Source organism: Aphanomyces astaci (assembly GCF_000520075.1).
Source record: "Aphanomyces astaci strain APO3 unplaced genomic scaffold supercont1.10, whole genome shotgun sequence".
In the NCBI taxonomy this organism is placed as follows: domain Eukaryota; phylum Oomycota; class Saprolegniomycetes; order Saprolegniales; family Verrucalvaceae; genus Aphanomyces; species Aphanomyces astaci.
In genome coordinates, this window is record NW_009798273.1 from 745,093 (window position 1) to 756,682 (window position 11,590).

At 48.3% G+C, this 11,590-nt stretch overlaps 2 protein-coding genes across 2 annotated transcripts; one reads left to right on the forward strand and one right to left on the reverse strand.

The window, feature by feature from the left end:
- Positions 1 to 410: 410 nt before the first annotated feature.
- On the forward strand, positions 411 to 797 carry H257_05470 (hypothetical protein; the record flags this gene model as incomplete). The annotated part of the gene is made up of 1 exon (XM_009830366.1): positions 411 to 797. One exon carries the CDS (start codon positions 411 to 413, stop codon positions 795 to 797), a length of 387 nt encoding a protein of 128 aa, XP_009828668.1.
- A 4,699-nt stretch (positions 798 to 5,496) lies between these two features.
- Positions 5,497 to 7,211, reverse strand: H257_05471 (hypothetical protein). Its single transcript, XM_009830367.1, has one exon. The coding sequence runs from the start codon at positions 7,182 to 7,184 to the stop codon at positions 5,628 to 5,630; it is 1,557 nt and encodes a 518-aa protein (XP_009828669.1). The 5' UTR covers positions 7,185 to 7,211; the 3' UTR covers positions 5,497 to 5,627.
- Between the last annotated feature and the right edge of the window lie 4,379 nt (positions 7,212 to 11,590).

Consider the following 11,590-nt stretch of genomic DNA (forward strand, 5'->3'; position numbering starts at 1 on the left):
ATACTAGCTTATTATAAACATATATACAGTACACATATTTCGACCGATTATTCGATCCCAAAGGTTTGCCAGCTGGTGGGTTGACTAATACTAGCTTATTATAAACATATATACAGTACACATATTTCGACCGATTATTCGATCCCAAAGGTTTGACAGCTGGTGGATTGACTAATCAGCAAGGGATTACTCGTCAACCGGATTACTCGGCGAACATGGATACAAACTCCAAGGTTAACGTATGAATAATCAATCATTCCCGCTGGAACGATACTGTAAGAAAACCTTGGTTGCCTGACATATCAGGGATTATATACAAATCTGTATAACTTTCTCGTGTTCTCATACTGTTTCTTCCCAAGTATGGGCATTATTGCATTTGCACAGCGCCACTGACATCACAGAGAACCATGATGCCGTCAACTCTTACTTACTCGAAGTACACGACACAGTTCACCAACAACCTGTGCCTCTATCGCAATAAAGCGTGCTTCAACGTCCGCGCGGTCAAGAAGAATGGCCTGCTGCACAGTCTCTGCGAATACCATCGGCTCAAAGCCAACTCGAACCAGCGCAAACTCGAAAAGAAGAAGCGCGAATGTCCGATCACTCCTCCTGCGGCCACAACCGAGCAAAGCAACAAGCCACTGCGTATCTTTGGCGTCAAGGAGCTGTGGATGAATCCGTCCGACGTAGACGACATCGACACGGGCGACGACGACGTTGTGATTTGGGTGCAGCCCATCCGCCTCGAACCCCCGCAGACATTCGACCACTATATTCACGACCAAATTTAACCGACATGAAAGTAACTATTTACGAACCGAACCCATGTACTTGTTTCTGTGGTCATGCGGAAAAGTCCACAGCAGTTGACCCCGAAGAAGCGACTCGCCCCCTGGCCTGAACAGGAGGCATTCGATATGGCCCTTCAGTGCTGATGTGCAATTCCATTTGAATATTAAGCAGTTCTATCTAGGGAGATAGAAACCGTCCGGGTAAAACCACCGAAGCTTTCTTGTCGTGTCGTGTATCGATGTCCAGTCAACGACGACGACATATCGGTTCAAGCATGCCATTACTATATGTCTGGGTATGCTTCACAGTCCAAAGTAATGGTGATGGCGTTGCATTCAGATGAATTCGAGGCGAAAATGGTATCGTTCGGTTTCCGTACAGCTAGGGTGTTGCCTCCTCAACCTTTTAATTTCACAGCCTCATATAACTTTGAGTTGGAGATTCGTAAACCGGTATCAAAAAGTCACCTAAAAAGTATGTTACCGAAAACTCTCTAATAATGACCTCTGAGGAGTTCAGGAACAGAAATACGAATACGTAGTACTAGTAGGATATAGCATCGTCTTTGGAATGCTTGCCCTGCGTTGTGGTCGAGCATCGAATTCGATAGTTTTTCACGGGATGTCACGTTTCGCCGAGTGCACTTGTCGCAATTGTGAATTGTCCCCATTGCCCATTTCACAGAAACTTGGTCAGTGCAACACTTCAAAATTAATAAAAATTGAAATTTATATTAATTTTGAAGTACTTGGAGTACTAGAATTTCAATTGTGCCGAAGTAGAGTGATTGGATAAATATAATTTCAAGAAAATAAACCAATTGCGAATTCGTCGGAACGTGATTGGCTTGAATCAAAGGATTGAATGAACTTGATTGATTGCCATTCCTAGAATGGATTACTACTGTATAATCAGACCTTAAACACCGAACAATAAAATACATGAGCCAATCATTGACTACTATTTGAAGTATTTTCCCCAATCAATTGTAAGCATGGATATCTCGTTAGTGAGATGCTCTCAGAAGCACGGTTGGTTCGAGCAAATGCAGCGCAATTAAGATCGGAGTTGCCTCCTTTGACTTCTGTACCCTACTGACTGGGTTCAGCGACACTGATCGTGAGCATTTTTTGTACCTTTCGAGGTCAACAAGTAGGCAAATTGACCCTCCATGCAGGTTGAAATTCGCAGTTTCGTCCTCATCAACATGAATTCTAGTCAGTATCACTATGTACGTTGGGATTTATTGAGAGTAGGGCCCAATTCGTTGTAGTCGTTGTTCCATATTTCCACCAGCCGAGTCACCATAACCGGACGAGCCTGTTATGCGGATTATTTGCTGTTTTCACTGTTGGGGATGCAAAAAAGTATGATCCACGTCACCTATAAACTACCAACTTTTCACAAAAATATCTCACTTCTTCTTCGTATTCATTACTCAAAATTTCAGCAAATTGAGACTGGTGAAGAAATTCAACGTCTCAGATTCAAATTTGGCGATGAATTGGTGCAGAAATAGATATTTAACCTAGTGGTATTTTACCTGGGCGCATGGATATTTGGCCATAGAGGTGGCCGCCGAGATGTATCTTGATTTTTGTATGTAGTTCTTATCCGTATATAATATCCGGAGGCAGTTAGGGATAAAACGCATGAAATCGGTATTGACAGTGTGAATGTATTTGGTTTTTGGGTTACACGTTACACTAATAGTACGTTAGATAATAAAACCTCCACTCTTCGATTTGGCCAGTTGGAAGTTTTTAGATGAATTACATCATACGTCCAAGTAAAATACAGTGACGGCAAACATCATTTTGCACTATTGAGGACGCCCTAAAACGCCGTTTTCCAGGAACTGTAAAACGGTAAAACGGTATTTTGATTTTCGTCAATCCCAGCGGTAAAATGGTAAAAAACTCCGCATACCTATCATATGCGGAAATGAACCCTCAGACATATGTTTGCTTTGGACAAGACAAGTACAATTCCCTCATTAAAACTGTTCCACTGTTGTTTTGACCCGAAATACTGTTTCAATGAGATTTATATAGAACTTTGTATTCTCAGACCACCTCACCTCTTACTAGGGGTTAAGTGCATCGCTAGTGGTTAGCTATCGCTAACCACTAGCAGTTAACCCTGGAGATTTAGCATCGTATGTACTCACCGGGGGTAGGACGGAGTCCCAAGTTACAGGGCTACTGGCAAAAAGGTGTATCCGGATGTAATAATTCCCTCTTTGAAACAGTATTTCGGGTCAAAACAACAGTGGAACTGTTTTAATGAGGGAATTATTCACAAGACAACGGGGGTGACATGGAATTTCACTTGTGAGATCCACCCAATCAATGGGTCGTATAACGGTCAGATTATCCGGTAATAGTGGGCATTTTGGTAGGCCCATGTGGCGGACAAGTGGGCACCTGAAGTGAATATGATCGTGGTTTTATACTAGGCGTTTGTATGGATGTGCCCACCGCCACAATCCGACCCCTTGCGTCGGCACCGATACTTACACGACTACGTGAGCCAATTGCAGGGCTCCGTTGGTCGATTTACGAACGAATGGCATCGGCCGATTTCGTCGTGTGGACGTACGTGCCAAACTCACACGTGAACGACACGACGACGTCGACACGTTCATAAGGGGGCGATCCCGACCATCCTTGACCACCTTCCCACCTTATATAGTCAATAGTTGACAGCCATTCCAACCCTGCCCCTGGATAGTCAGTGAATTTGTGGGGACTGCATTTCGATCTCAATCCTCAGAGCGGGGAAGCAGCTCATCAGCGCATTAGTTGGACAATGTCGTTATACGGTATATGGACTCACCATGGACGATACGGTCGAGAATGACCGACTGTTCTAAGCGATGTGTTGATAGATGGAAGTAAGGAAAATCGGTCATTCACAGATGAAAACTTGTGTCACTGTTCAGCGAAGGTAGTGCTTTGGTTGGGATGCCGATGGACTCGACGTGTTTAGTGAAGTGTGAGCCACGACCACGTTTGAAGGATCCATTTGCTCAAGGGAAAGTGATTACTGGCTTTCCGTCAAATATTACAATATTCTGGCCCGAAACGCCATTTTGGGGCCGAATTTGGGGCGTCTGGTATTTCAAAAATAATATTCCATTTCTTGGCAAAATGGGATAAACGTAAATGCCATCTTCAAAATGGAGGTAAAAGGTCCATGTGACGTTTTGGACCACCTCAAGGAGTAAATCCCACCTGGAATTGTTGAATTTGGGTTAAAACTCTTCAAGCAAGACATGATTCGTCATGATAGTCCTATGATACATACCTGCTTCGACAACAACAGCATCAGTTCGTCGGGGGGAAGCGGTGTCAAGGGATGCAGGACGGGATACTGTAGTGCGAAGTGGAACTAGTGTGAATGTGGCTACAATTACATATTACCTGTACTTGGTATTCTCTGCTTGCAGATCTCATATCCAAGCATAGAACGAACGATGCAATCTCCCGTGTTCTCAATTTCTGTGATTCTGCAATGAGAAATGTATAGAATCTGCCGCGACGGGCAAAATCGGACTTCACTGTCAGCTCGGGATTTGGAACATTTGACATTTGCAAAACAAACTCGATTTTCCATCTCGCAAAAATGCCATTTTCTTTCCATAATTTGCCAGACAGGCCCTTAATGTGTACGAAAAAGTGGAGTTCACAGAAAGTAGTGTACTATACATCGAACGAAAGGGGCCAGAAGTCTTCATGATTCATGTGCAGAACGTCCCCGAGCTTCAGTCACGGCCAGAATTAGTCCCAACGACTTTTACTTCCAAGTTCATCACTACCATTCCCTGTCAACCCAGCCATCAACAAACACGTCCTCCAATGGCGACGCTGGTTCTCACTCCGACGACATCCGAAACATCGCTGTGGGACTTTCCACGACAATCCGTTCCCTTACCCACTAGAGCAATCCGAAATTCAACAAGCCTACCAACAGAAACACCTCAAATCATACCGGTGGAAACAATATGACATTTGCCAGCTTCGTCTCAATCTTTCCAAGCGACATAAATCCACCCCACACTGTAACCCTAGCTCCCACAGGCATAAGAGATTCTATCTCAGTGGAGAGTTTCACATTCTGTCGAGGGGTTGCTGGCTCGTCCTACCAACGCCAACATCCCCGTTGAGCATGATCGAAGTACAGACAACACCATTGCTATGAGTACCACTGCCTTCCCACCTCTACACCCACTCGACCTTTGCCCTGCATTTGACTTTCAAGAGTTTGCTCTTCGACTCGACATCCCAGAAACAGAAATGTGGGTGCGGGCGTGGACGTTCTTTTGCCGCGCTGTCAAAGTTAACGGTTGAGGTCTCAAGCTACAAGGGGTGTTGGTGTTCACCCATGCGTTACTCAACGTTGATCTCCGTCCACCCGCCTCGTTCACTTTGTCGTTGTTTTGAACGAACGTTTTGCCGATTTTCACCAGCGTCCGCACGAAAAATAGCGCCACCAACACACACGCGAGACCCATGATGACATATTTCAAAGACCGACACCGCCGTGAGGGGAACCATGCAAGAAGGGGGACACATTCAAAGGATGCAACTGGCCACACATGGCACCAGCAGATCGATGGTGCTGCTATAAACCTTTGTTACAAGTACACACACAATCGCTACGTACGGATTCATTTTTCATCCTGGAGTGTTACGTTGCAAAGTCCGATACAACTACTGTACTGTTTATTGATTTTCTACCTGCGCTGTACATGTACAGTACACAAAGCAATGTGCTTTCTGAACATACTGAGACTAAATAAATCGACGAGTTAACTGATGGCATCATTACGTCCAATTCGTTCGCGTGGGGAGCCCCTTGGCCCGGAAGGCGGCTATCGGCCCAGCGGGGGCAGCAGCAGCCGCTGGGGCGCTTTCGTCAGCTCGTGGCGCGGCGGCGGGTTGGTCGGGTACTTTGGCGGGAGGCCATTGCTGGCGCGTCGAGTGGGGCACGTCAGCTTGTACTTTAGCGGGGGCAGCCGGTTTCGGCCAAGAGGGGCGAGTGGGGTTGGCCTGGATGTCAAGTGGCGGCACAACCACCCCCCCTTGTTCCCTGGGTTCACGAACGTCTTGGACGGCGGGTTTGGGCGGGGTGGTGGCAGACGGGCGCCTCGTGGCGTGGTCCGGAAGGAGGGGGCCCGTATACCCCGGGAATTTCTTGGTCAGCACGCGACTCAACGCTTGCAAGCAGCGCAGGACCGCGCCTAGGTCTTTCAGTTCAAACAAGTCGACGGTTTCAAAGCAGTCGACGTCCGCGACCCCTAGCGCCCGCGCCGCCGCGAGGAAGTGTTTGATGTTTTGCATCAGTTTAAAGGCAATCGTCGACGACTCAATCTTGATGAGTGGAACCGCGGGTGGGGCGTTGGCGAAGGTTTGCAGAGTGTTCACGTGCAGACACAGCACTTGGCCGTCCTTGAGCCACTCGCCAAACGAGTTTGATTCGTCCTTTGACTGGTGGGTCACTGCCTCAATCCACTCTTGAATCGACCGCTCCAACGCGTAATCGTATTTCGCCGACGCGGCGGCCGCGAGCTCGGCGTCCAACCCGTAGCCCCCTCCGCGAACCTGTACAGGTGCGGCCGCTGGACAAGTGGCCATTGCAACCGATGCATTCACCGCGGGAGACGGAGGTGGGATGGATGACGGCTTGGCGGCAGGGAGGGGTAGAGAAGGCGATGGGTCCGTCAACGCGCTCGGCGTACGGAACAGACTCGGCACGGTCGAGTTGTCGTGGGTGGTGGACGTGGTGGTGGTGGTTGGAGCGGAAGAGTCAGCACCAAACGTGACGCTGCCACTCGTGTCCACACTCGTTCGCTGCATGGTCGTGATGCTCCCCATGTTGAGGAGTGACGTGGCGTGCCTCGCTTCGGCGATTTGCGCGTGGGTGAATGTCCGCCTGTTCTTCGTGGACTCTTTTACACCCAGGGTGGGGCCGGTGTACCCCGGTCGCTTTTGCACGGCCCGGCCGACGGCGTGGAGGCAGCGCACGACGAGGCCCACGTCCTTGAGTTCGAAGAGGTCCACCGTCTCAAACAAGTCGAATTCCGCGACGCCCAACGTCCGACATGCGCGTAGGAAGGCCGAGATGTTCTCCATTTGCTTGAAGGGCATCGTGGACGAAGTAGGTTTGAGCTTCAAGGACGGGTCCAGCGCATTCGCTAAGTCGCACAAGACAACGCCGCTCTTGAGCCCGAGCCCAAAGTCGTCCCCGATGGAGTGGCTGGTAAGCGCTTCGATCCAGTCCTTGGCCTCCACTTCCGACTGCTTGTCGTACTTGGCCAGTGCCTTGTCTGCCAACTGTTTGTCCAGCCCGTAGGCGCTGTTGCCGCGTTGTTGATTAGCCATGTTGGGGTTGGCCGGTTTATCGCAGTTTATCGCCCTACCTAACAGTGGCAAGAAACCCCCATATCCGGAATTCTCTTCAATATCCGAAAAACGTGTGTCAATTTCAACAGAAACTTACATTTATTGGCCTAAATTATGCGAGTAAAATAAGTTGATTGGCTCATTTGCAGAATTACCATAAATACCTTTGGTCTAACGTACTGTAGATGGCCAGTTTAAGGTGCACGAGACAGTACTAGGTGCACTTAAACTGGCCAATGGAACTGCTTGATTTTTGGAATTCCAACCGAATCACTGTAGATGGCCAGTTTAAGGTGCACGAGACGCACGAAACAGTCCAATGAAACTGCTTCATTTTTGGAATACCAACCGAATCACTATTAATAGAACATCACCAAAAAATAAGCAAAACACCTACATACATATTTTAAGCTTAAACCGTGCAACCATAAAAACGGTCCCTTCTTTTTGGAATAATTCCCTCCCCTCATTAACATGTAAGGCCGAGTCTGGATGCTACAGAAATTTTTATGTCAAATAATATTCTGACAAGGAATTCCCTTTTCAAATGGGAGGTGAGAAAATATTTTCAAAATATTTTGGTGTGACCTCTGGATGTCATGATGGAAGGAGAACTATCGATAGAATAGCATGCTGATAAAATTGGACAGTTGCAGTTCAAACTATTTTCTGTCAGAAAACAGTAAAAACTCGACGTATTATGTCACTTTATATATGTCATATGTGGTACCGGTAGCCAAACACACAAAAGATGTCGTTTGAAATTTTTTTATAATACGAAGTATTTATGAAAAGTTGCAAAAATGCAAAAGGTATTTTCTGACATTTTTTGTGTCAGTCAGAGTGGCCCTAAAACAGTTCCACTGTTGTTTTAACCCAAATTACTGTTTCAATAGCGAGGTTTTGCAACTTGTCCAGACCGCATCCATTATTACGCAAGAATCGCTGTATGGATATGGATGGACTGGAATACCGAAATTTTGGTTTTGCAAAATTCCAGACCGCATCCATACTAGTACATACATTAATCCATGCTATTAATCCATGCTAGCACACAAAATTGCATGTATCGATCGAATGGCGTCACGCAGACGTTGGTCACATGCGCCACTATGAACGCCCTCGTCTGTCAATTTGGCGTTGCCCTATAGCATTTCATGTCATAGACAGATTAGAGAGCCAAGAAGAGAATGGACAAGTTGAAACTCAGATCATAGGTGCCAGTATGTAGCGATGTGACAGGTGGGGGTAATACCTTGCCACCACCTTGCCCACACCCAGCTCCTAGGTGCCTGGCCCATGACGCACCCTAGCTAATGCTTGCTTGGGGATGTGGCTCAAGGGCATATATGGCTTAGAATCGCTAGCATAGTGAAGTCCCCCAATATCTCAACCGAACCCGCATCCATTGTATACAAAAGTGCATATAAGCGTATAAATAGTGAAGTAGACGAAGAAGATTTCATAAGGATGATGCCTAAGGAGATCTTAGTAGATCCTCAGCTAATTCATTGTGTATTTTGCCCTCAACTACCTACGCTTCCTCCCGCAGTACTACGAGTGGTAGCACTTCCTGGTCCTCTTGCCCCAAGCCCCGTCAACCCGCCGTACGTATCCAGTCTTCTTAGACGGTTGTGTGGTCGTTTTGCAGAGAATACATATCCCCAAAGGTTTCACCGGAACGACCAAATCGAGCTACTGTTTCATGGATTCCTCGACCAACCCAAGTATACCACGAGGCCCGCATGATCAAGGCTGACAGTGAAGTAAGAGTACATCGAAGTTCGAAGTAGAGTAATTCAATTTCACCAGAATTACAAGATGAATGAAGTTTTGCGCAAAACGACAGAAACCATTAATCAACATGAACAGCTGTTGGAATTGCTTACCCGCTCCCAAGCCGCCCAAGTGGAAGCGAGCGAGCGTATGGCCAGTCAACACGATTTACAAGCTGCATCATCAGCTATACGAATTGAAGCAAGCCTGGTGTGCGAATTTGACAGAGTATGTTGCCAAGTTCGACGAATCTGTACGCAAGTGTACGACATGACCGGGCACGACAAGGTGTCCTGGTTCCAACGCGGTCTGCGAACCAGAACCCGTGAGGAGTTGCAGTATCGTCGAGACTGTGGCTGCCGCGATCCAAGCTGCCCTGGACTATGAGAGCTCCTACGACTCGACCCTTAATGGTGGTCACGCCAGAGACCGCGACCGCTTTCATCGCCACGATCGCCGCCCGCATCAAGGATTTCAAGATTGCCGCCATCAGTTCAAGCACAACAACATCTCACGACATGCCAACCGGCCTCAGCGTCCCCAGCGCAATACACCAAGTCGTTAGCACAATGCCCAAGTAACCGAAGTCAACAGCGACACAGAAGACCGCGAAGATGACGTGGAAGAAGTGATCCTAGGCAAGAACATGGACCTAGCCCAGCAAGACTCCGGGGAGGTCGAGTCGCTTGACATCAATACCGGCAAGCAAGCAGTGCCAGCGCAAGAAAACAAGTTGATGATAGTTCACGGCGCACTCGACAGTACAAGCGTTTGCATCCTGATCGACTCTGGTGCCTCGAACTTGCTTTGCCGCCCAGGCTTGGCCAAGACAGTGATCCGTTCCAAGGAAGTTCAAGCAGAAGGCTTCGATGGACACTGCTCTGGCATCAAGAAAGTGAAGGAAGTATCTGGCACACTTTGCTTTGGTCAATGGACGTTCCCGGATCTTACACTTACCGAGTGGGATCTCGGAAAGAAGGACTTTGACGTCATATTGGGAAAACCCTGGTTCTTTCGTTGCAACCCTGTCATCGACTGGCGTACCCACCAAATCCTCAACGTCAACTCAAGTGAAGTCGAGCCTGAACGAATCGAAGGATGGATGATCAAAGTCACGACGAAAACGGAACCTCAGCAGAAGTTACACCCGCTCGTGGCCAGGGTCGTGGATGAATTTCGAGACGTGTTTCCCGACAAGTTACCCAACACGTTACCACCGCCGCGTGGGATTGAGTTCGATTTGATAATGAAGCCTGACGCGAGGCCCCAGCACCGACCCCCGTTCCGTTTGTCCAAGGTGGAAGCAGGTTCTTTGGACACGTTCGTCGAAGATCGGTTGCAAAAGGGCTGGATCGAGCTCTCGAGCAGCGACTGGGTATCCAACATCTTCGGTGTTCCCAAGCGTAGTGATGATGGTCAGATGCTTTCACGCTGTGAGTGGCTTCGTACCGCCACGCCCGACACCCCTATACGATGGGTGTTGGATTAACGCCATGTCAACTCTCAGTCCATTGTGCCAAAGATCCCGCTGCCCAACATTGAAGACCTGTTTGACCGCATGCACGGATACTGAGTCTTTACGAAGATCGACTTGGCGTCTGGCTACCACCAAATGCTCGTGATGCCATCACCGCGGAAGTACACGCCTTCAGGACCCATCGCGATGTTTATGAATGGGTAGTGGCCCCAATGGGTATGGCAGGCAGGCAGGCCAGGCATTTGGTCTCGCCTTATGCGTCGATTGTTTGACAAGTTCGACTTTGTCGTGATGTACATGGACGACATTTGTGTGTTCTCACGGACGATCGAAGAGCACGCTGAGCATTTGCGTTCAATTTGCACTGTCCTTCGCACCGAGAAGCTATACGCGCGTCCTTCCAAGTGTTCGTTTGGTGTCGACTCTGTCAACGTTTTGGGTCATACCATTTCGAAAGATGGCCTCCAAGTCGACCAGTCCAATGTCCGTGCTATCGAAAAATGGCCGGAGCCTCAGTCGAGCAAAGACGTCATGAGTTTTGTCGGTCTTGCCAGTTACTACCGCAAGTTCATCCCCGACTTCTCGGAGCTCGTCCGTCCCCTTATTAGATTGCTGAAGAAAGGAGCCAAGTTGCACTGGGGCGAGGACGAGCGTCGAGCGTTTTTGATAATAAAGTTCGCGTTGCAGCAAGCCCCTGTTTTACAATTGCCTGACTACAACAAGCCTTTTGTGGTTACCACCGACGCCTCTGGTTTCTGCTGTGGTGCAGTCATTTCCCAGCTCGACGGCGACGGCAATGATCGTCCCGTTGCTTTCATGTCCAAGCGCCTCGGTCCTCACGAACAGAATTGGCCCGCGCACGAAAAAGAATTGTACGCCATTAAGTTGGCTCTAGGCAAGTGTTGCCATTACCAGCATGGCAATCGGTTCGATGTATACACCGCACCGACAATTCCTGATGCAAGTGGTTCATGACAACACCGGTCCTTACGCCCAAGTTGACGTGTTGGCTTGAGTTTTTCAGTTGTTTCGACTTCGCCCTCCATCATCGCCCGCGCAAGTTGAATGTAGTAGCTGCTGCCTTGTCTCGGCCTCGACAGGCCACCTTCACCGTTCACCAGCTCTCAATCCA